The 24,698-nt window shown below is 36.3% G+C and overlaps 4 protein-coding genes across 4 annotated transcripts; 3 read left to right on the top strand and 1 right to left on the bottom strand.

Annotated features, from left to right (window-relative positions):
* Positions 1–2,786: 2,786 nt before the first annotated feature.
* On the bottom strand, positions 2,787–8,979 carry LOC108812222 (DNA (cytosine-5)-methyltransferase 1). Its single transcript, XM_018584414.2, has 12 exons — positions 8,810–8,979; positions 6,997–8,486; positions 5,426–6,917; positions 5,143–5,307; positions 4,826–5,021; positions 4,628–4,739; positions 4,395–4,542; positions 4,127–4,324; positions 3,761–4,039; positions 3,521–3,682; positions 3,216–3,434; positions 2,787–3,120 (listed from the first exon to the last, which is right to left on the bottom strand). The coding sequence occupies exons 2-12, from the start codon at positions 8,475–8,477 to the stop codon at positions 2,974–2,976; spliced, it is 4,599 nt and encodes a 1,532-aa protein (XP_018439916.2). The 5' UTR covers positions 8,478–8,486; positions 8,810–8,979; the 3' UTR covers positions 2,787–2,973.
* A 5,704-nt stretch (positions 8,980–14,683) lies between these two features.
* LOC108848777 (glutathione S-transferase T3-like) lies at positions 14,684–15,583 on the top strand. Its single transcript, XM_018622216.2, has one exon. It carries the CDS (start codon positions 14,684–14,686, stop codon positions 15,581–15,583), a length of 900 nt encoding a protein of 299 aa, XP_018477718.2.
* Positions 15,584–17,180: 1,597 nt separating this feature from the next.
* Positions 17,181–17,954, top strand: LOC130495844 (uncharacterized). The gene is made up of 3 exons (XM_056987383.1): positions 17,181–17,250; positions 17,367–17,797; positions 17,886–17,954. The coding sequence occupies exons 1-3, from the start codon at positions 17,181–17,183 to the stop codon at positions 17,952–17,954; spliced, it is 570 nt and encodes a 189-aa protein (XP_056843363.1).
* A 676-nt stretch (positions 17,955–18,630) lies between these two features.
* LOC108811775 (putative calcium-transporting ATPase 7, plasma membrane-type) lies at positions 18,631–22,844 on the top strand. The gene is made up of 7 exons (XM_018583865.2): positions 18,631–18,922; positions 19,442–19,496; positions 19,594–21,542; positions 21,624–21,782; positions 21,856–22,027; positions 22,104–22,402; positions 22,487–22,844. The coding sequence occupies exons 1-7, from the start codon at positions 18,749–18,751 to the stop codon at positions 22,724–22,726; spliced, it is 3,048 nt and encodes a 1,015-aa protein (XP_018439367.2). The 5' UTR covers positions 18,631–18,748; the 3' UTR covers positions 22,727–22,844.
* Positions 22,845–24,698: the final 1,854 nt, after the last annotated feature.

Here is a 24,698-nt window from a genome sequence, read left to right as displayed (position 1 = left end):
AACAACTAATGTTATTTTTACAAACAAAAGAGGAGATTTGTAGTATTCTATTCAAAATATATCTTTTTATAATTTTTTGGGGGGCAAATGTTTTTCTTTTCCTTTTACGTAAATTTGGGAAAATGTTTACCCCACTCTTTTCTTCTTAAAATAATGAAATTAATAAGACATTATCTAATTCTTTAACATATTGTCTACCAACATGTAAATAAAATGAGCAAAGATAAACCAAAAGACATTACGGTAAACATGCAATTCTAAGACAAAATATTAAACACTTTACTAAAATAAATCATCTACAATGATGGAAAAATTGTTACACACAAAAAATCAAACACACAGTAGTACAATACTATAAAATAAAATACATAAAATCATCATATAAAGTTAACATAAAGAAAAATACATGAAAGCCATATAAAAATAATTAATCGTTTCGCGGATAACACGGTCAAACCCCTAGTTATGAATAAATATATCAATTCGAACAAGTTAGCTTTGGAAAGTAACCAGAGCGGAATCGAAAAGTTTACATGTGATAATTTAGAATTCTGGCCTTAAGTTCCTTTTGGAAAGAGGTCTGCCCTTATATTAAACTTGCGAGCAATAAAAAATAATAAAACCCCCAGTAAAAAGAGCGTAAATGAACAAATTTATTCCATTCCGAGATCAAAGATGGCCATTCTTCTTCATTAATCAAATTTACCAACAGTAAGCAATCCAATTCAAAATTCATCGATGAAAATTTCAGATGCATGGAGGATTCTATTGCCCATAAGAAGGTAGAGAATTCCACATGCAGGGGAGAGAGGACCTGATCCTCCTAAACAAGCCGTACAACTATTTCTCTGGCTCTAAACTGAACGTGAAACCACCTCCAAAAATCAAGAGTTTGCCACTCAAAATGCATCCACTTGGCATCTCGGTACTATCAACTATGGTGAACCCCATATGTTCCAGTCGCCTAACATTCTAGCAGGATCACTTGTACAACCCTTTAGTCTTCTTCTTCTTCTTGAGATGCATGGTCGACAGTGGCCAAATGGAACACTTTTTCATTTTTCGCTTTCTAGATAAACCAGAGTATTCATAGAAAACGAACGAATACTGTTTTGGGGAATTCATTTTTCTCTGCGCATACAGATCTGCGCCAAGAGTTTTTGATGCCCTAAACCAGTCAGAAAGTGTACACATTTTAGAAACATTCTTTTTAAAATAACATTGTGGTAGAAAGTGTGCACATTTTACTATAGTTGTATGTTTATTCATAAATATTTAAATGCAAAAATGAACATGCAACATGTTTCTTTTGTAACACAAAACATGCAACATTAGAAACACTTTTGTATAAACTTTATTTTAGATATTTAAACCTAAAAACTAATAAGAAAATAAAAAATAAAAATAATAATAATAATAGATAAAATGAAAAATTTAAAACAAAGATAAAATAAACTATATTATTATTTGTGAATGTAATTTCTTACATTTGAGCTCTCACGTTAAAAATTACAATGGTTAATTTCTTTTTAACCTTAGTAAATATTGAAGTTACTTTGTATATAATTAGATAGAACTATTGAACCTAATAGATAATCAATGCTTATTAATTACAACTTTAAAATATTTTAATATTAAAAACGTATCTATATATACTCTACATACTACTACTTAACAACTTAATATCTATATATGCTCTACATACTACTGTTTGCGTAATGTCTAAATATTATTTATTATATATAGCTAAACATTATTAATCAGTGAATCATTATATATAAATTTGGTCAAATATAAAACATATATATTTTGTTGAACATATGTTTGTTGAAACTGATTTGGAACATATGAGAAACTAATAGTGTCTTTCCACACCGGAAAATACCTAAGATAAGCATGATTGATGACATATTAGCAAAATAATAAACTGTTCCTGTTCCGTTTCGTAATTAAAAGAATTTGGTGTTCTTGTTAAAGCAATAGCATATAGACTTTTAATACCTTCAACGGAATGACAACATACCTATATGTTATTCGAAAATTATGAAAACCTCAAATGTAAAAGAATTAAAAAAGGAATTTGAATATCCGATTTACTATCCGAAAGTTTATTTTGATATGATGTTCAGAACCAAAATAAATAGTACTCCATCTGTTTTTTTTGTAAGATGTATTAGTATAAACACACAAATCAAAAAAATATATATTTTAGTAAAATTATTTGATTACAACAAAACAAAAAAGTAAGCAAAAGTAGTTAATCATTTTTTTATCTGAACTAATAAGACAAAAAAAATTACATTAACTTTTAATATTTTGATAGTTGCTTTAATTATTTTACACTTAAAACTTCAAAACACCAAACAAATTGAAACAAAATTATTTTCTAAAATATTTTACAAAAAGAAATGGAGAGAGTATTAGAAAAGAGTTTTTTTTTGTCGGCAGAGAGTTAACATCTTTGAAAACCTGGATTATTTTTCACTTTTTATTTTTTTGAAAAACCCAAATTATTCTTAACCTGGAACATATATAATCCTAATAAAACCTAGAAAACTGCAACATGTATAATCCGAATAAAACCCAGAAAACTGCAGCTTCTTTTTTGTTCAACAGAAAACTGCAGCTGAAGCTTGAAACTCAACCTAAACTCGAGGGGCTCCAAAGGACCCAAAACTAGTATGAATGTTTGAAAATATAACCTTCTAACTTCGTTCATTACGGATTTTCTTTCTAAATTTAGTTAATTGGATAAAGTAATGATGTGTAACCGAAAGAGGTGGATAGAGACGACAACATTAAGACATAGTTAAAGTGCACTGAAGCAAAGCAAAGCTCTCTTCTGCAACTTATCTAAGCCGATGTGAGTTTCAAGAGGATAATTATTACAGCGACTTAACTATATCAAACGGTGTGTGATAAAAGTGCTAATCGTTTGCCAACACAAAAATAAAAATAAAAGGAAACACAAATCTAGTTTGTTTTGGGGGCCTTCTTGAGTTTAACCGCTTCTTTGAGCTTGCGACCAAGAGCAAATGCCAAAGGTGGAGGTACTGCATTCCCAATCTGCCTATGCCTGTGTATTATGTTCCCTTCAAACTGATAGCTATCCGGAAACCCCTGCCACAATTTTTTTATAATACAGCCAATTAGTTCATTACTTTGACTTGGGAACAAATCAAGCTTCTGTCTTTAACTAGGAACATAATATTTACCTGAGACCGGGCGCATTCACGGACAGTGATGATCCTGTCTTGGTCAGGATGGAAGCACATCCCAACCTTTCCCATTGGCTGAGGATCAGTGATTGATGTTGGAAAGTTACCTTCCCAATCTAATCTCCCAAACAGTCCTTTCCACTGGTTGTGTCGCTTAGCCGTGTTTGGCAGACACCACGGAATCAAATCTACCACTTGCCCTTTTGATAACGTCACCTGAAATAATAGGGTAAACAATATTAGCATTTAACGTCACTGAACTATTTCCTTTTATTTCCCGTCTGATATAAGAAGACTCTGACCTTTTCTTCTGGGAGGTCACGCCAATCAGCACCTGGCCTCTTTGGGATTTTCGTACATCTAATGAGGTTTAGTTCGTTCATTTCTTTGCAGATGTGATCAGTGAGAACTTTATTGTCTCCTCTTATCTCCTTTTGGAACCACGAGATTGGTTCAACTTTGTACTACAAGACACAAGAATCATATTGAGTTTTCTACACGTTGTTTATACTTTTTCTACTGATGTGTGATATCATTCATACCTCTTTCTTCATGTTGGAATCTCCGTTATCTACTGATGGGAGATCGCCAATTGTGTCTCTCACTGTGATTGGGCGGAAAGGTGCACCGTATTGAGTACTACGAACAGCAGCGTAATGTACACCTTTGGCTAGCGAGATTTTCAGCTCTGGAACACCAAAGACATGCATCGGCTCAGGCCATTCTGGAAGAACTTCATCTGGTGCAGCTGCCCAAATAAACGCTCTTTTGCGAGATTGGGAAACCCCATATGCACCTGCCTCCAAGATCCCAAATCTCACCTACCAAACATACTCACACATGTCATTTTGACATACTAAACTACTCGGGAGCATTCATATGTGGAAAATAGAGAGCAAGAGATCTACCTGATAACCCATTTCTAGAAGAGAAGCCAGAGTGAGTTGGAACGTCTGTCCTTTATTGAATGACACAAAGGTCCTCACGTTCTCCAGAAGAAAATATCTTGGCCGGAAATAGTCAGCAAAGGACAAGAATGCTAGTATCATTTCACACTGAACTTTACTCCAAGAGCTTTGGTTGAACCGATTCATACCGGAGAATCCCTGAAAAGTTACAGGTTAACATCTTTGCTTCACTTATTCAACGAGAATTGTAAAGACCAGAATATTATACCTGGCATGGAGGGCCTCCGTTGATGAAATCCACTTGGCCAGGCATCGGCAGGGTACGTTTCTGGTCTTCATCAAGTTTCTCGACGAGTTCATTAGCTTCTTTAGTAGAGATACACTCATCTTGATCTCCACCTTTCTCCATTATAGCCCTACAGATAATTTCAAACAACAGCTCACAACACAGAAAATAGCCACACTGGAAGAGTAAGTGTTTTATCTTTGTCCGCTATTTACCTAAGAATCACATTGCAGTTGTCAACAAAAACTGTTGCTTCGGGATGGTTTTTTCTAAAAGCCTGCCCGGCTGGCTCTTCATACTCTATCGCCCACTTTGTTGCCGATACACCTTGTACATAAAAGCATGCACATGAATCCAACTTGTTCAAGGGTTTTATAGTTGATAAAGAAGTGTTTACTGGAAATAATACATACCTGCCTGTTCAAGTCCCTGAGACAGTCCACCACAACCAGCGAAAATATCTAGTGTAGCAAGACGCGTCTCTTTAGGTACCTCTTCAGGCTTGACAGTCACAGTATCAGTTTCACTCACTAACCCCTTCCCTTTTTTCTTTCTTAAAAGTGCATCATCCTTAATAGAAGTGTACTTCGGCTTAATAGTGACGGGAAACTGTTACAGAACAGGTAACAAAAACACTTCAACTTTGTATCAGAAACAGCCACAATCATTACAAATGAGTAACATGAACAAGAAATATGACAGCAAACAAAAGGAGTAGTAAAATATATACCTTATTCACAGAACCTTTGGACGGGTCATAGATCTGTTCACAGAAGAAGATATGCTCTGATATTGGATACTCACGGCGTGAGGGCATATCATTTTTCTTCCATACTTCACATTTTCCCTCTAGAGCCTCTGGATGGAGAACATCTGTGTCCAAGCTGTAATACAACTGAAACAGATTGCAAAAAGAGAAAGGGTTTAAAATGATTGTTACAAACACTTACGAAGAAACCAACAAAGCAACTTACTTTAAAAATCACTATATATAGAAAAGAAATAACTGATACCTCTCGGATATCAGAAGCATAGGCCTTCTCGTCAGAAACATCCTCAGGCCTATAAAATCTTCTGACCTTAACCTCAAAGGAAGCCTTTCTAGATTCCTTTGGGACGATGATCTCAAGTATTTGACAAACAACGAAGGGTCTTAAGCCAATGTTTCGACCAGACTTAAACCTCCCATTGGCCTCCTTCGATCCATCTATATTTTCTGGCCTTACATAGACATAATCATCAACGGAATAGTCAACCCCATCAGACGAAAACCCAGTCTTTGAAGCGTTGAGTTTGATCCCTGTCCTTTTCTCTTCATCGTCTCTTATCCTACATGAAGAACAGGATCCAGAAGCACAGCCCATATCGTTTAGTGGAAGGCTAAAGAAACCCCCTCTCTCAGGTGAATACACACTCTTGCAGAAGTACTCGGTAGGCAAGTCTTTCGTTTTTCGTTCCTCTGCTCTCGCCCGGTCAAGCTTGTCCGCGATGGTGTTCTCTTTCCTAAACTGATGTCCCCATGGCCTTGATCGAATCTCAAAACTGACTGTTCCTTTTATCTCCTTAAGAAGTTCAGTCCTGCATTCATTGGTCAGGAATAGTTCCCTCTCGTTAGCAGCATTGCCCAGAACAGTCTCACATCCTCTTTGTAAGAGTCTTCCATGAAGCATTTTGCAGTGCTTTGAACTTTCGAACATGTATTCCACAAAGTAGATGGCCTGAATTCCATCAACTTCCAAGACGACAGCACTACCTACAGCAACTATTTCCCCTCCAACGAGAGCTTGTCGATAGAGAAGCTCACCAGCAGAAGTTTTTCCTGTACTCTCGCCGTCCCAACTCGTTTCCGTTTTACCAGAACCGCCTCGAATTTCCTTTAAAGGAGTATGAGACTTTTGAACCTCCTCAACAGGTTCTGGTACAGTTTCCTCTGCGTCATCTTCTTCAATTTCGGCCTCTTCCTCTACCTCTTCAACCTCTTCCTCCTCGTTTTCTGCACAAACTGCCTGCAAGGGATCCTCAGGAGAGTAATTGGAGTAAAACTCTCCCCAAATTCTGTTGATCAGACGAGTTGTTGTTGCTTGCATAGCCTTTCTCTTGGATACCACAGGTGCCATGCCTGCCCTTGGATTACAATTCTCTTTCATCAAAACTTTCTTCTTCTTGATGGTCCACCTAGTGTTGTGCCTTTCCGCCCTTTTCCTTGCAAGATCACTGACAAATGAACACCTTTGGATATCCTTTTTAGGAAATTCTGAGAACATCTGCAGAATAATTTGCCCATGGCCGACTAGATATCTGTTAACAGCCAAGCGATCAGAAGAAAGGTAAGCTTTGTGGTTTTTCTGAAACTCAGACACTCTTTTCGTGATATCTTCAAATGAAAGCTTAGACATTCTAGTTTGCTCCTCTAGCAGAGCAAAAATGCCTATCGTAACCCTTGCTGTTTTCAAAACAGGCTCAAACCAAGGGGCGTATTGCTTTGACGGGCTCCCAAGTCGATACCTGCATAAACCTGAGACATCAGCAGAAGAAGAAAGCGATGCAGAAGCATGGGGTACAAATAATAGAATAGACAGCTTACCAGGCAATATCTGTCCGTATTGAAATCGAGATAGTTGACCCCCCAAACTCAATCATCCATTCCTTTATTGGACTTAGGAATACAGGCATCCCATCTTCCTTTGACTTGGCAGAGGTAGAGGTAGAGCTAGAGGTATCAGGATCATCTAGACAAAACCAAAACCCAACGTCCTCTGCCATCAAACCAGATCCAAAGATAGTTACATCAATATCCGCACAGGGCTTCATCGGGAGAAGCTCCAGAGATATGAACCTTGAATCAGAGTTATAAAGAGCCCAATCGTGTAGCATCCTGCGAGGCAGGTCCTCAATGTGAACCTCAACGTTTTCAGCAACTACATACTCATCGGTTTCATCTCTGAAATTCTTGTAATAAGCTGGGAGAGGATAATCACTGGCAATCTCATCTTCAGTGGTTTTAATGTATCCTTTGTTTGAAGAAGAAGCTGCCCTGCCGTTTCTTCTAGGCCGTTGCATAGTTTTTCTATCCTCTTCATCTTGCATAATTTTAGCATATCTTTGATCCTCGTCAATCATCTCTTGATCAGATGACAAGGCCGCCTTGCACTCTGCAGCTTCAGGAACTCCATCAATCCTCAGAACCCCATTAGAAGGTCTTCCTTCCATCTTTATAGCAGCACCGTCAAGTCTACTATTCTCATCTCTAAGAGCAACGAGTACAGGAATCTCCGCAAAGCTCGCTTCATCTTTCTTGGCCGTCTCATCCAAACCAGCAAGCTGGTTATATATAAACTCCCCTTGGGATATAAGGAAGTTCCTGAGGACCAAGAAATCAGTAGAAAAACACTTGCTTTCAAGGCTCATAGACCTCGCAACCGCCACAAGCAACTCATCCAGACTAATCTCAGAGTCCCCACCTGCAGACTTGGCCACTTTCTTATAAACCTCAACCGAAGCAAACGCCTTCTGATAGAAATAGTCATAAATCTTCTTGTAACCCGTAGCAGGCTTAACGCAGTCGTAATCCGCCAGCTCCGTCGAGAACCAAACCACAGGGTAGCCATCATCATACCCAGAGATACTCCAATTCTCCACGCGTCCAAAACCTTCACACCTCACGCCTCTAGCCTTCTCCTTGTCAGAGCATTCCCCAGAAGGTAAGATCACACCGGTTACAAAGATGTCACCAAGCTCCACCATCGCCACAGGCTGCGGAGCTCCATCAGCGTCGTGTAGAACGAAATCGGTCAGCTTCCTGGTTTGACGAGGCTCATCAGCAACGGCTGCTGTCAAGTGTAGAGCCACAATCTCGTCCTCCACGGTCTGGTGCTGCTTGGTCTCAACGGTGGCGGATTTCTCGGAGATCCTAACGGATCTCTCCTTGAAGTCGGTGCACGCCGCAGCGCGCCTCGGCCTCGTGTTCCTCGTGGAGACGAGGACGTCTTCGCCGCCGTCTGAGTCTTTGCTCTCTGGAAGAGGTCTCTTCTTTTGCTTCCCAGCCTTAGCTCCCTTTCTCACCATCTCCGAAACCTTACAACAGAAAAAAATCGCCGCAATTCAAACAAAATAACATTAAAAAAATGCTGAGAAATTAGAGTGGTGAGATCTAGGGTTTTAAGCATTAAACGCCGTTAAACAAACAGAGTAACAGTTGGATCCTCAGAATCTAGGTTGAAATGTTGAGCAATTAGACTAGGGTTTAAACAATTTGCATGCGGCGGGACAACGAAAATCACTAGATCCTTTCGAATCGAAGTTCAAATGATGGACAATTAAAGCGCTAGGGTTTAAAATCAGATCGAAAACAGTAGAAACATACTATAAAAAAAAAGCGATTTCGGTAGAGGACTTACGTTGAGAAGCGAAATCGAGAGGAGGAAATGCGAAAGGATCTGAGAGGGGTGGGATCGATTGAAGAAGAGAGGACGGAGGAGTTTGGGTTTTTGCAAAGGGTATGTATAAGAAGGAGAGAGAGACGAGCGAAACGACGCGACGCGCGGCAACAATCGGCGCTAAAACATTCTACTCTAAAAAAGGAACAAAATAATGACAAATCCCGCCTAAAATCTCTTTGACGTCCAGAAATACTAGAGAAAATTCAAATTTGATTCCAGTTTACCAAACACAAAATAAAAATCATAACTATGTAGATATTCCGGCATATTCCGAATATTTGCCAGAGATTTGATATCAATATATTTATTTAATTAACTACAACAAAAATTAATATTCTCAGTTCAAACTTACCAAATTTAATTAATTGACCATTAAAAAAAATTAATTGACCATAAATCATTTATTGTATTAGATTCTTAGCTAACAAAGCATATCAAACTTACGACTATTCTCTAACATAATTTTTCTCTAACTAAATTTTACAATAAAACCAAAAAAGTCATTTAAAACGTAACTACAAACTTTAAATGTTATATATATTCATATATATTATTATTTCATTTCACATAAAAATTAAAAATTATAGATTTTTTATTAAAACATATAAAGTTATTTTTCAAATTTATGTTTAATAGTGTGATGAATAATATAATTCACACGTGTATATTATACAATAAATAAATTTCAACTTAATATTTTTTCAAAATAAATATAGAAGTTGAATTTATATGGAAATATATATTTATTAATATAAATAACATAATAATTGGTGTTTCAATTCATTAGTCTTCCTTGTTACTTTAAGTGATGCTTCATGCTTTTCGAAGTCTCTGTCCAGAAGCATATATTGTTGATGAAGAAATGGTTCAGCCGCTGTCACTTAGGAATCTGAATTCTACTCATTCAAAAATATTATAAACGATTCACTTGGCATAACTTTGAGGTATTTTGCACGAACAGGTTTTACCTTATGAATCTCTCGTACGCTGTTCTACATGATTTGTCATCTACATAATCACTGTCCATCACTGATTTTGTATTTAGAATCAAGTTTCTTTAATGAGAAAGATTATTTCTCAAAAATTCGTCGAAAATGACAACAAAGTAGAGAAAAAACACACCGTTGAAGACGATAGCTTGAAAAGAGAACTCGATTAAAATTTAGTATTTTACATAATGTAAATAGAGTATTAAAGATGATGGTAAATGACAAATTTATTTTTAAATGAAACCTAATTGTGTCATTTTGGATCTTAGGTGCTAGATATGGAAAAAAATGATTTAGGGTATTTGAATTCATTTATTTTATATATTGATTATTCATATAGGGGTTTTATGTTTTAGTGAATCAGTCATCAATCGTGGAATATGAAATCTATACTATTAAAGCAGGATCCTATCTGAATTTTTACTAAACCTACCCTTTCTTTTTCAATGCTTCCTTATATTTCGCTGATTAATGAAGGGTAATTGCGTTATTTAAAACCTTCCACGATTCTAGCTCTTAATTATTGTTAATTATTGATATTGGGCTCGCTTAAACTATCACACAGGCCCACGTTTCGTAACCATATTTGTATGTTAATATTTTTAGCAGGTCTTCAATCATAATTATATTTTTTTGGTCCAAATCAAAAGATCACAAGAACCAACCTAAACCAGGATAATTTCATTGGCACAAAACATACACATGTCGAGGCATGGGAAATCAGCAATATTATTAAGAAATTCGATACATACTATAAATTTTGATACATCATATTGGTATTTTTACTAAAAATACCCTTTTCTTTATTAACATTGCATATTTCATTAAGTGCAATCAACTAATATCAATAACACATCTATATTGAGTCTTTTTTTTCTGATCCAGCCCACTGTCCACATCAGATCTCTTTTGGGCCATTTGGGCCGATTAAAAAATCAGATCCAATTCTTTTTTTTTCTCCAAGTTCAAATAATTTCTTTTCAACCATTCTTAATATTTTGTGTAGTGAACAAAAATTAATCACTTAATTATTATGTTTTTTCTTTCTTTTAATATAATTTAAGCATTCATAAAAAAATTGAATTTTTTCATTGAAAAGTATAAATCTTTACTAAAATTATATAATTTTTTTATTTAAAAAATTAACCACATAATAAAATTAATTTATCAGAGTTATACCAACTTAATTCATTAAAAATAAAGTTTAATTTTCTAAACATAAATACTTATTAGACCTGGACGTTCGGATACCCATTCGGGTACGGATCGGTTCTTTCGTGTATCGAGTTTTTCGGGTTTTGAAATTAAACCCCATTCGGGTATTATAAAATTTCGGGTTGGGTTCGTGTCGGATCTTTCCGGGTCTAGGTGGGTTCAGTTCTCATGCATAAGAACCTGAAAAACAACCAAATAACCAAAGTATCTAAAACGGATTCGGTTATTTACACTCAAAGTAACCAAAGTATTAGATTCAGTTCAAAATTTTGTATCCAAATTACTCAAAAGTAACCAAAAATAACAAAAATATCCATTCTATACAGTTTTTTGGGTAAAATTTTATCCAACCTATCATATTTTATCCAAAAATACTCAAAAGTACCAAAAATAACTACTATAGTTAACTTATAATATTAATGTAAAATATTAAAATAATTATAAATATAATTATAACATATATTTTAGATATATATTCACATTTCGGATATCTTCGGGTACTCATTCGGTTTTTGGTTCGGGTCAGGTTCGGGACCGGTTCTTCGGATATATCAATTTAGAACTCATTCGGATATTTACCGCGGGTCTGATCGGGTTCGGGACCCTGATTTTTGGGTCGTTTTTGGGTTGGTTATTCGGGTCCTGATATTGTGCTCAGGTCTATCTCATTTAAAATGAAACACGATAAAGAAAGATAAAAAGTTTAAGTTTTTTATAAAAAACAAATATATGAAAATATGATATTTACTAAATATTTGTCAATTTAAAAAAGTTAAAAGAAAATAAATCCGCGCTTTGAAAGCGCGGGTCAAAATCTAGTTGCATTTAAGTTCGATTACAATTTGGATAAACTAAAAACCAAACATAACAAAACTAAACCAAAGCTTTGATAAATTTCAATATAACAGGTATTATACGAAGTATTTTTTTTTTTTTAAAACTTAAATAAAAATGAAATAACGGAGAGAGAGAGAGTTTATAATGAATTTCTAAGGCCAATTATAATAGACTTCTAAATACTAAATTTCATGTAATTTCATTTTTAATAGAGCTTCAAAATTACACAATCACATCAAGTTTGGTGTTTTATGAGTAATGTTATGCCAAATTGGATGTAATATACTATTCATTACACCGATGTCCAAACACTAAAAACAATTCATTATATTTCATTTAATAATATATTTAAACTAATATTATTCATCAATTTTTACTTAAAATTAAATTAAATATATAAATTAATTAAACAAAGGTCATAAATATAAATTAATTAAAAATATTTATATAAATCTAAATAAAATTGAATATACTTAATTATAATATTTTAACAAATAAACTTAAATTTAAATATAATAAATATCAATCAACCATTACAAATTATTATACTATTAAAATATAGGAATAATATATAATATTTCTTGTGAAGTTTAGTTTTGTAATTGGAGATGGAAATCAGACTAAAATACCAAAATATCAAACTGTAGTTGCCCTAAAAAAATATAAAGACCTAAATAAGAGATTAAATTATCCTTAAATAAATAACCCAACAAATTCGGTATTTAACGTTTGAGAGATTTAATGCATCAATTTGAAATCTTTTAAATATATACTTTACAATCACAGTATTTTTCTGTTTAATTTATATTATGAGATTTTTAATTATTTACTAAAAATGTACTAAATAACAATGTAAAACAAGATGAGAACCCTTATATGCTTCTTCACCAATAAATCTGCTCTGAGAGCATCTCTAGTCCACATCTACAATTTGACTTTATAATAGCATTTATAACTAAAGTTACTCCAATTTTACTCTATTTTAAATTAAAATATAAATTGGTATATTTTCCTCTTATTGTAAAAGAAGAATAACATTCTTCTATATTTAGAGGTTTTTATTTTAAATAAATACTTTTGAACAAATTTTATTTCTATTATAGAGTTTTTTATCATAGAGAAAATAGCCTCTAGTATTTTTATATATTTTTATTTAATTTTATTAATTTTAATGGTGGTATATTGATCGAGAAATGAGAATGGCCTCGTATACGAAAAAGATTGACACGGTCGTTGTATATTTTACATTTTTAGCTGCCACTTAGCAAAGCTCCCTGCTCTTCATGCATACTCCTACACGAAGTATTGAAATTTTTAATAACAGTAACATAGCGCATTAGACCATGATTAACGGTGTATGCAGTGATTGTCCTTAGCATAAACGTGATTAAAAATAAATGAAATAAATAGAAAAATTAGTGGGACGTCGTTAGCGTAGATACATTTGAGCGCGTCCTTCCCAGCTACGTGTCGTCTCCGGAGTGGGCCGATGAGTTTTCGTGAGGGGAGTCGAGAAAATGGATCGACATTTTCAGTTCTTCGTCTGTTTCGTTCTCAAGCTTTGCGATTGAAAAGGCGATTTCGGGTGAACGGCTCATCTCGTCTCTGACGGTTCTCCTGTCGACGGATCTCCTCCGGAGGCATCTCCTCTAGACTGTGGATATCTCGGTGGTTCTCTCGACGGTTCTCTCGACGGATTTCTCGGTGGTTCTCTCGACGGTTCAGTCGGCGGTTCAATCGACGGTTCATTCGGCGGTTCTCCTCTCTCTTCTCTGCGATTCGAAGGTTAAAGGGTAGGTGTTCCTCCTCCGTATCTGGTTGAATCGATTTGCATGTATTTGGTTATTGTTTTGAATCGATTTGCATGTATTTGGTTATTGTCTTATTAATAGACTGATATGTTATTTGACTCGATTCTGATAGCTTTTTGACTCGAATCTGATAGAATTTTTTACTCGAATCTGATAGCATTTTTTACTCGAATCTGATAGCATTTTTTAGTCGTTGATTTGCTTCGCTTGGTTTGCTAGTTCGTGTTCTGTTTTTTAGTTATTTGTAAACTGAAATGTATTGCTAGTTCGTGTTCTGTTTTTTGATTTGTAAACTGAATCTGAAATGTATTGCTAGTTCGTGCTAGTTCGTGTTCTGTTTTTTGATTTGCTTCTGTTTTTTAGTTATTTGTAAGTAGTTGTGTTATGTTTTTATAAACTGAAATGTGTTTCTTTTGATTCTGAGGTTATTAGGTGAGGCGAGGCGAGGATCATCAACAACCTGGTTTCAAAGCTGGTGAGGCAAGGATAATCTACAATAACACAGACAACCATTTCGTCCAGAGCACGAGGTAATAAACTTTCTATTCAGACTAGAACGAAATGGTTGGTAGTTAGACTTGAACTCTTTAACTTGAACTTGAACTCTTTAGACTTGAACTCTTTAACTTGAACTCTTTAGACTTGAACTCTTTAGACTTGTCTCTAGTTTGTTTAGACTTGAAGTAATGTGTATTAACTGAGCTGAAGTAAAGTAATGTCTCTTGGTAGTTATATGTCATGTTATTATGGTTGTGTAATGTGTATTAACTGAGTTGTACTTTTGTAGATAGGTCATTATGATTGTCTTAATTAATTTTTTCTTTCTCTGTTCTCTGCTTTAACTCACTCATCTCCCTTCTTATTGCTATTTAACCATCGTGCTAAAAACGATTTTATCACTTAGCCATCATCTTCTTTCTCTCTTCTCTGCTTTCCCTTAGTCATCTCTCTGCTTAATCCTCTTTTCCCATCTCTCTTCTATGGATCCAAGGACACCGTATAGCCAGTCTGCTGGTTATATGGGTCTTCTTCAAAGTCAAGAAGGAAGTCTTCTTAATGACAACTCTCCTTATGAGAGTTATCATTCTGGATCTTCGCAGATCCCTCTGTTCAGTTCACAACAAAGCGAGGCTCCAACTCCACCTACAGACAGTCCCGTGCAGCGTGGAAAGAGACATAAATGGACCCCAGTGGAGGACGAGATGCTGATCAGTGCCTGGTTAAACACTTCTAAAGACCCTATTACCAGCAATTACCAAAAGTCGGGGACATTCTGGAAACGAGTAGGGGATAGTTTCTTCGAAGCTCTGAATGGTGGACCTGGCGGTGACACTTCCGCGCATCGGAATTACAAGCAGAGGTGGCACAAAATAAATGATCTTGTCAACAAGTTTTGTGGTGCATATGCTGCTGCGGAGCGCAGAATTACTAGTGGACAGCATGAGAATGATGTTCTGAAGGGGGCCCACGACATATACTTCGCTGATCAGGGGTATAAATTCACACTTGAACATGCGTGGTGCGTGTTGAGGTATGAGCAGAAATGGCTTAACCTCAACCCCACTGGAGGTTCAAAGAGGAAGGCAGATTCAGAAACTTCAACCACAAGTGAAGGTGTAAAGGCTGCAAAGGCTGTTGAGGAAGCTCAGACAAGACCTGAAGGCGTAAAGGCTGCAAAAGCAAGACGTAGTGCAATGGGTAAGGGGAAGTCTGTTGCTGACTATACGGCGGTTTGGGAAATGAGGAAGGAAGATTTGGACAAGAAAGAAAAACTGTCAAAGTTTGCCATCTTAGACAGTCTGATTGCCAAATCCAAAACCACCACACTCACTGAGGCTGAAGAAGTAGCCAAAGAGAAGCTCCTCGCGGAGTATTTCTAGATATTAAGTTGTTTGTTTGGTTGGTTGGTTTGTATGCTATCTTAAGTTGTGATCGGTCTCTATCTTAAGTTGTTTGTTTGGTTGGTTTGTATGCTTCCTGGTTGTTTTTAATTAATCATAAGTTTGTATGTTTTTAATTAATCATAAGTTGTAATGGTTTTTAAATAATCATAAGTTTTACTTGGTCGTTTTTAAAGTTTACTTGCTAGTTTTTAATCTAACCTACTTCTTTATAAATACAGGTTTTATTACACATGGGGCGTTATAGCTATAGCCAACCTTCCCAATCTGCTACATTTGGTGGGGATGGTGGGGATGGCTCGGACAGTGACTACAACGAAATAGAATCTCTGATTCAGCAAGACCAAGCCCAGTTAGAGAACGAGAACCGTCAGCAAGTGTACCCTCCCCAGCCTGAAGTAGAATTCGGTTTCCCGCAGACTTGCTATTGTGGGAGTCAACCTCAGATAGCTACGTCTTACAGTAGAACCGACCCTGGACGCAGATACTACACATGCGACAATGTTGATGATGGCGAGTGTCACGTTTGGAAGTGGTGGGACGAGGCTGTAATGGAAGAGATGCGAGCGAGGGACAGACAGACACTGCAGTTAGCCGAGAAGGTTGATTCTCTCACCTTGTTGAGTGACTTTGACACTGATCAGAAGCTTCTTAGACTGGAGAGCATGGTGGGTGAGTTGGCTAAGAACAAATCAAACTCTAGCTTTGATTTTATTGTTGCTGTTATGGTGATGGTGGTGATTTTCATAGGTCGCGTCCTCATCTTAAAGTAATGTGTAATGTTTTCTAAGAACAAATCAAACTCTCTGTTTTATGTTGCAATGACTCTTGTATTATGCAAAACTCTATGTATTATGACATCTAATGTGTAATGTTTTAATGACTCTTGTAATGTTTTATGACATCTAATGTGATAATGTTTTATGACATCTTGTAATGGTCACGAGAAGTGATAATGTTTTATGACATCCAGTCTATTATTTGTCTTCAACCATCTCGTGACTCAAGTGTAAGGAAAAGGTCAGAAGACAAAGAAAATAAAATCACAAGATGTAATAAGCAAAAGGGTCACAAGACAAACAATATACTACTCCTTGAGCCTATAAATATGAGAAACATATTCTCGTAAAATGCACAACTTCTCTACTTCTCAGATTAAAAACAAGTTCTCAACTCTAAGAAAAAAAACATTTTTTTTCTTTAATTTATGGCATCTTCTTCCAATTCTTCCAATTATCATTACCACCACAAAGATGATGAATCAATTTTTGATTCTATGTTTGAAGATTTCTTAGAATTTCCAGATATCATTCCAGAACCGAAAGAGCGAAAAAAATGTATATTTATTGAGAGAAACCGAGAAGAAGGTCACAATAATCTTTGGAATGATTATTTTAACGAGACTCCCACTTACCCGCACCACATGTTCCGGAGGCGGTTTCGAATGAACCAGACATTGTTCTTGCGAATAGTTCATAGTCTCTCCCAAGAATTTGAGTTCTTTCAACAAACACAAGATGCTGCAGGACGGTCTAGCCTATCTCCCCTTCAAAAGTGTACCGCAGCTATTCGTCAAATGGCGTATGGTGTTGGGGCTGACATCGTTGACGAATATGTCAGACTAGCTGAAACAACTGCAAGAAATTGTTTGTTCCAATTCACCGCCGGAATTATCCACTTGTTTGGGGGTCAATACCTAAGAGATCCTACGCCCGAGGATCTGGAAAATTACTATATATTGGAGAACAACGTGGTTTTCCAGGTATGATTGGAAGCATCGACTGTATGCATTGGGAGTGGAAGAATTGTCCGGCCGCTTGGAAAGGAATGTATTCACGAGGACACGAAAAACCAACAATTGTGTTGGAGGCGGTAGCTTCTCAAGACCTCTGGATATGGCACGCATTTTTTGGAGCTCCAGGTACTTTGAACGATCTTAATATTCTTGATCGATCACCTGTTTTTGATGAAATAATTAACGGAAACGCTCCCGAAGTCAATTTCCATGTCAACGGAAGGGAATACGGTTTGGCTTACTATCTTGCCGATGGTATTTATCCGAAATGGGCTACTTTTATTCAATCTATCCGACTCCCACAAGGACAAAAACAGTCTTTATTTGCCACAACGCAAGAATGCGTGCGAAAGGATGTTGAGCGTGCCTTCGGAGTCCTCCAAGCTAGATTTCCGATTGTTAGAAATCCATCTAAATTATGGGATAAAAACAAAATAGGAAATATTATGAAAGCATGTATCATACTTCATAATATGATTGTTGAAGATGAACGAGGTTCTTACCTTCACGCTTCAGAATTTCAACAACAAGAAGATGTCGATCCCACTTTTGTAGTCAAACGGACTACAAACCTCCGTACTACACTAGGTCGTCGAGCAGAAGTTCGAGATACTCCAGGCCATTATCAATTAAAAGAAGATTTGGTTGAACATATATGGGCTAAGTTTGGAGATCTACCGAATCACAACAATGATTAACTTTATTTGAATTCAATATAATGTTTGCTATTTTTATCTTGTATTTTTTTCTTTATTTTCAACTTTGTAATTTCTCATGTTTTTCTCTACGTTTTCTATTTTTTTAATTAAAATAATAAATTTAATTTTCTAAAGACTTTACAAAGTCCTACCAATAATCAAATATTTTCAAAATGTCCTTGATATTTGTCCCACACCAAAAATAACATTAAACTACTCTAAGGACAAATAATTAGTACCGTTAATGTTGCTCTTAGAATGTCCCTGCTCTTCATGCATACCCCTGCATGAATGTATGAAAGCATATAATTCCAACTTGCATAAACAATACACATCATACTTATTGGTTACTGCCCTTAATAATAACCGGATGATTGGCTTTTGATTGGCATTATTGAATCTCACGAAACTATTTAATTTAAGCTACTCGACTCAGCTTAAACCGAGGACTCGGTCAATTTCTCAAAGCTTAAAAAAGCTCAGATCTTAAAACTCGCTTTCATCTCCCCTTCTCCTTTAAAGTTTGCGATTATTCTGCTTCTTCTCTTCTTCCTCCACAAACAAAAAAAAAAGTTAAAATAAAAGAGAATAGAAAAAGTTGAGATAGTTTTACATAAGAAAGCTTTGAAGCTGTGATTCACAAGAGTAAATATGGAGAGTTACTTGAACCAGAATTTTGACGTTAAGGCCAAACATTCGTCGGAGGAAGTGCTCGAGAAATGGCGGAACCTCTGTGGCGTCGTAAAGAATCCAAAACGTCGATTTCGATTCACCGCAAACCTCTCCAAGCGTTACGAAGCTGCCGCCATGCGCAAGACCAATCAGGTGCGTCTTCTTTTATCTCTTTCTTTTATGTGTTTTGATTTTACAAACGGAGTTTCTGTAACGACATATTCTTAGAACCATTATAAGATCAATCATAAAACATTAACAAAACTTCTTTAAAAAAGTATATGGTGAAATAATTCACACTATTCAATATAATATGATTCAAGTGACAAACATGAATAATATTTAGGCCAAATGTGGTAGAAAACCATGAAACATTGTAATTTATTGAACTAATATTGTAATTGTTATATATATATATAAGAATAAACTTGATGCACAAGGTATGTAAATTTCTTGAACATTTCATTTATTTTCACAAATTCATTTTTTTATAAAGTCCATTTGGCTTAAGATTTTGATTTCAATATGTTTAGTCTATTTTGTTACATTTTACAATCATACTACGACTTGTATAACATCTAACGTGACATTGGTTTAGTTTTGGATCTATAGGTTTCTGGAACTTTTAAATTTTGCCTCCTCATTTATATATTTGCAATTTTCATAATCCAGGAGAAACTGAAGATCGCAGTTCTCGTCTCAAAAGCCGCATTCCAATTTATCTCGGGTGAATAATTTATCAGAATGTGTACTTTTTTTTTTGCATTTGTGTAAAATTTTATTTTCTTTAATTCATACTAATTTTGAAAACGGAATCTTTTCAGGAGTATCTCCAAGTGACTACACCGTGCCTGAAGATGTTAAAGCTGCAGGCTATGACATTTGTGCAGATGAGTTAGGATCAATAGTGGAAAGTCATGATGTGAAGAAGCTCAAGTTTCACGGTGGAGTCGATGGGCTTTCGGGGAAGCTCAAGGCATGCCCCAACGCTGGCCTCTCAGGTGAACCTGATCAGCTCATCCAAAGGCAAGAGCTATTCGGAATCAACAAGTTCGCAGAAAGCGAGCTGAAGAGTTTCTGGATATTCGTCTGGGAAGCCCTTCACGACATGACGCTCATGATTCTAGGTGTCTGCGCTTTCTTCTCCTTGATAGTTGGAATCGCAACCGAAGGATGGCCTCAAGGGTCGCACGATGGTCTCGGCATTGTCGCTAGTATCCTCTTGGTTGTGTTCGTCACAGCAACTAGCGACTACAGACAGTCTTTGCAGTTCAGGGATTTAGACAAAGAAAAGAAGAAGATCACGGTTCAGGTTACGCGGAGCGGGTTCAGACAGAAGCTGTCTATATACGAGTTGCTTCCTGGTGATATTGTTCATCTTGCTATCGGAGATCAGGTTCCTGCTGACGGTCTTTTCCTCTCTGGCTTCTCCGTTGTGATCGATGAATCGAGTCTGACCGGAGAGAGCGAGCCTGTCATGGTGAATGCTCAGAACCCTTTCCTTCTCTCCGGAACCAAAGTGCAAGACGGGTCGTGCAAGATGTTGGTTACAACGGTTGGTATGAGAACACAGTGGGGGAAACTGATGGCCACTCTTAGCGAAGGAGGTGATGATGAAACTCCGTTGCAAGTGAAACTCAACGGAGTCGCAACCATCATTGGCAAAATAGGCCTCTTCTTCGCCGTCGTAACGTTTGCGGTTTTGGTGCAAGGAATGTTTAAGAGGAAGCTTTCGTTGAGCACTCACTGGAGGTGGTCGGGAGATGAGGCGTTAGAGCTTCTTGAATACTTCGCCATCGCCGTGACGATTGTTGTTGTTGCGGTTCCTGAAGGTTTGCCTTTGGCTGTGACTCTTAGCCTCGCGTTTGCGATGAAGAAAATGATGAATGATAAAGCACTCGTCCGACACTTGGCGGCCTGTGAGACGATGGGGTCCGCAACTACTATTTGCAGTGATAAGACTGGTACCTTAACGACCAATCACATGACCGTTGTGAAGTCTTGCATTTGCATGAATGTTCAAGATGTAGCAGCATCCAAAGGCTCAGGTGTGCAGTCTGACATCCCCGAGGCTGCTTTGAAACTACTCCAACAGTCGATATTTAATAACACCGGAGGCGAGGTCGTTGTGAACAAACAAGGCAAGACGGAGATACTGGGGACGCCAACGGAGACGGCTATATTGGAGTTTGGACTATCTCTCGGAGGTAAGTTCCAAGAAGAGAGACAATCCAACAAAGTCATCAAAGTTGAGCCATTCAACTCCACCAAGAAGAGGATGGGAGTGGTCATCGAGCTACCCGAAGGAGGACGCGTTCGCGCTCACACCAAAGGAGCTTCTGAGATAGTACTAGCTGCTTGCCAAAATGTTATCAACTCAAGCGGTGAAGCTGTTCCGCTTGATGAAGAATCCATCAAGTACTTGAACGTTACGATCAATGAGTTTGCAAACGAAGCTCTTCGCACTCTTTGCCTCGCTTACATGGATATCGAAAACGGGTTCTCGGCGGATGATGGCATCCCGGCTTCAGGGTTTACTTGCATAGGAATCGTTGGCATCAAAGATCCTGTTCGCCCTGGAGTCAGAGAGTCCGTGGAGCTTTGTCGCCGTGCTGGTATTATGGTGAGGATGGTTACGGGAGATAACATCAACACTGCGAAAGCTATTGCTAGAGAATGTGGAATCCTCACTGATGATGGTATAGCCATTGAAGGTCCTGTGTTCAGAGAGAAGAATCAAGAAGAGTTACTTGAACTCATTCCCAAGATTCAGGTCATCATCGAATCATTTTCTTGATTTTTAGACTTTTTCTTGATCTAGTGAAGTCTTGAAATAAGAACTCTCTCTTAACAGGTGATGGCTCGTTCTTCTCCCATGGACAAACATACACTTGTGAAGCAGTTAAGGACCACTTTTGATGAAGTTGTTGCCGTGACTGGCGACGGGACAAACGATGCACCAGCGCTCCATGAGGCTGACATAGGATTAGCAATGGGCATTGCCGGAACAGAGGTGAGTCTAAAATTGTTAAAAAAATCGTCTCAAAACTCTTTCTAAAACTTTTTTTTTTTGGCAATGGAACTAGGTGGCGAAAGAGAGCGCTGATGTCATTATTCTCGACGATAATTTCAGTACTATTGTGACAGTGGCCAAATGGGGGCGTTCGGTTTACATTAACATTCAGAAGTTTGTGCAGTTCCAGCTAACGGTCAATGTTGTTGCCCTCATTGTTAACTTCTCTTCAGCTTGCTTGACTGGTGAGTTTAAAACAAAATTGGTTGATTCAGTTATGTTAAATTCTTTTTTAACGATGTTTATGCATCTTATACTCAGGAAGTGCTCCTCTAACTGCTGTTCAACTGCTTTGGGTAAACATGATAATGGACACACTTGGAGCTCTTGCTCTAGCTACAGAGCCACCTAACAACGAGCTGATGAAACGTATGCCCGTTGGAAGGAAAGGGAATTTCATTACAAACGCAATGTGGAGGAACATCTTAGGACAAGCTGTGTATCAGTTCGTTATCATTTGGCTTCTACAGGCTAAAGGGAAGTCACTGTTTGGTCTTGTTGGTCCTGATTCTACTCTTGTGTTGAACACACTTATCTTTAACTGTTTCGTCTTCTGTCAGGTAAAGGAAACATAAAATATATTAATCAAAACAACTCAAAAGTGGTATGATGATTACTTGGGTTTTGTTATTTAATGTGTTCAGGTCTTCAATGAGATAAGCTCGCGGGAAATGGAAGAGATCGATGTATTCAAAGGCATACTCGACAACTATGTGTTTGTGGTTGTTATCGGTATAACTGTTTTCTTTCAGATCATAATCATTGAGTTCTTGGGGACATTTGCAAGCACCACACCTCTCACATTCGTCCAGTGGTTCTTCAGCATATTTGTTGGCTTCTTAGGAATGCCGATCGCTGCTGGCTTGAAGAAAATAGAAGTGTAATGCCACTGCTAAAAGTATCACTCTTATAGAACATAAGTTCCTTTGGACACAAGCAAATATTTTGTCTTTTTTTTTTGGTGCAATTTTTTTTCCTTTACTGAATAAGGTTATTTATTTACCGACAGTTTTCAATTTTTTTTAATTTAATTCCAAATTCACTCCAAAACAATCATCCATTTAAGACCACACACTGACACACACATACATTTTTAGCTCCAGTCCATCAATTGATTGAATCAAGCTTCATCTCGGTATCTTCTTTCGTAAATTTACAATCCAATGCAGCTAACACTGCAGCAGCAGCTACAACAAACTGAAGATGATCCGTACAACATTTATCATTAAAAAGAAGAAGGAAAATGTTCAAGAACTAAAACATCTTTGATCACGGTATGGTTTACAACTTCTACCCATGGAGAAGAGATTCAGATGCTTTTGAAAGGATACTACTAGAAGATTTATATTATTAAAAGGACTTAACAGTTTATTAACTATTCAAAAAATCTAGATTTTTTTAGAATCTTAGTAAAAATTACTATATAAATAATAATAAATTATAAATGAGAATTCCATAAATTCATTTCAATATCTCTTCAAAACCTTTCTATTTTTTTTGTTATAACGTTGTTCGAGGGGTTGTTTGAGGGTTGCAAGTTTTTCCTAGTTTGCTTCATATATTGTTGATGGTACAAGTTTTCTTGTTGTTTGAATGTCATCATATATTGCTTGATCTTGCATTATCTTTCATTTTTCCTTTCCACACTCCAAAGTATTTTTCCAGTAATACGTCAAATTGAAGAATGAATATGCATAAACTTTTCTTTGTAATTGCTCAAAAAGAAAGGGAGTGTTTGATTTTGAAAAGGATCATGATGGTACTGAATTTGCCGATATAGTCATAGAAATCTATGATGTAAAGTATATCTTGAATTAACAAGATAGTAGTTACCTATAGTTGGATATGGAAAATAAAGTCATTTACGATAGTCAATGCCATAGTCTTTTCATCATATGTATACTCATGCTCATCAACATATATCTTTGTAAAGAACTTGTATAATTGCATATTCTCATTATATTCCTGTTGTATTGATTTTTCTATTCCAGTTTCATTGTTGGGCTCGTCCTTAGACCATAACATGAACATGTTTTTCATCCATTGTACTGATACATCTCTTGAAATTTGATTCATAAAATTTATCTAACTACAATTTTGATTTAGTTTAATAAGATTAATTGGATGTGGCTTAAACATATACATTACCATAAACTCAATGACATTAAGAATTTCATGAAATTTTTGAATATGTTTTTTTTGCGAGTGTCCAAATATTTTCATAACGATTCTCTGAGTGGCATTGTGCCTACGAATGTACAAAAATATTACAACACTTTCTTTCACATTTATGTTTTGCAATGATTTCATAGATCAGGAAATACCCGTGGGCACATTCTTAGGATAATGTAACATTGTAATAGATTAAACTGTAGATAAGATGCTGACAAAAAATTGTAGACAAGATGATCATGAGCAGAATGTGCACGCTATGGTTGTTTAACATTTTCTCTAACTCGATTTTATCTGATAGATCACAAATCAATTGAGAATTCTGTTTATCTCCATCTTATATCATACACCAAAATAGTTGTACAAATACTAATTTAAAAATGCCCAAATATATGATGTATGTGAAATTAAGTATTAAATATAGATATTTAAGGTAAATAAATTGACTTAATAAAATCAAATAAAAGTAAAATATATAAAAATAAATTGTTTCAAAAATTCCACTAAAATCTATCTTAAACTAAATTTAATTATGAATAATTGCTCGATATCTTTTCGACGAATGATTGTTTCTACATAGCAAAACATATATTCATTTTAGATATATTTATGTGTTATCTTCGGACAGTCTTATCTGCATAAAGTAATTTAGTGACATCCCAGAAGAAAGATAGAAATATGAAC

This window comes from Raphanus sativus, chromosome 6, assembly GCF_000801105.2.
Source record: "Raphanus sativus cultivar WK10039 chromosome 6, ASM80110v3, whole genome shotgun sequence".
Taxonomy (NCBI): Eukaryota; Viridiplantae; Streptophyta; class Magnoliopsida; order Brassicales; family Brassicaceae; genus Raphanus; species Raphanus sativus.
The sequence above is the reverse complement of the archived record's forward strand: the minus strand, read 5'-3'. Positions and strand labels throughout refer to the sequence as shown.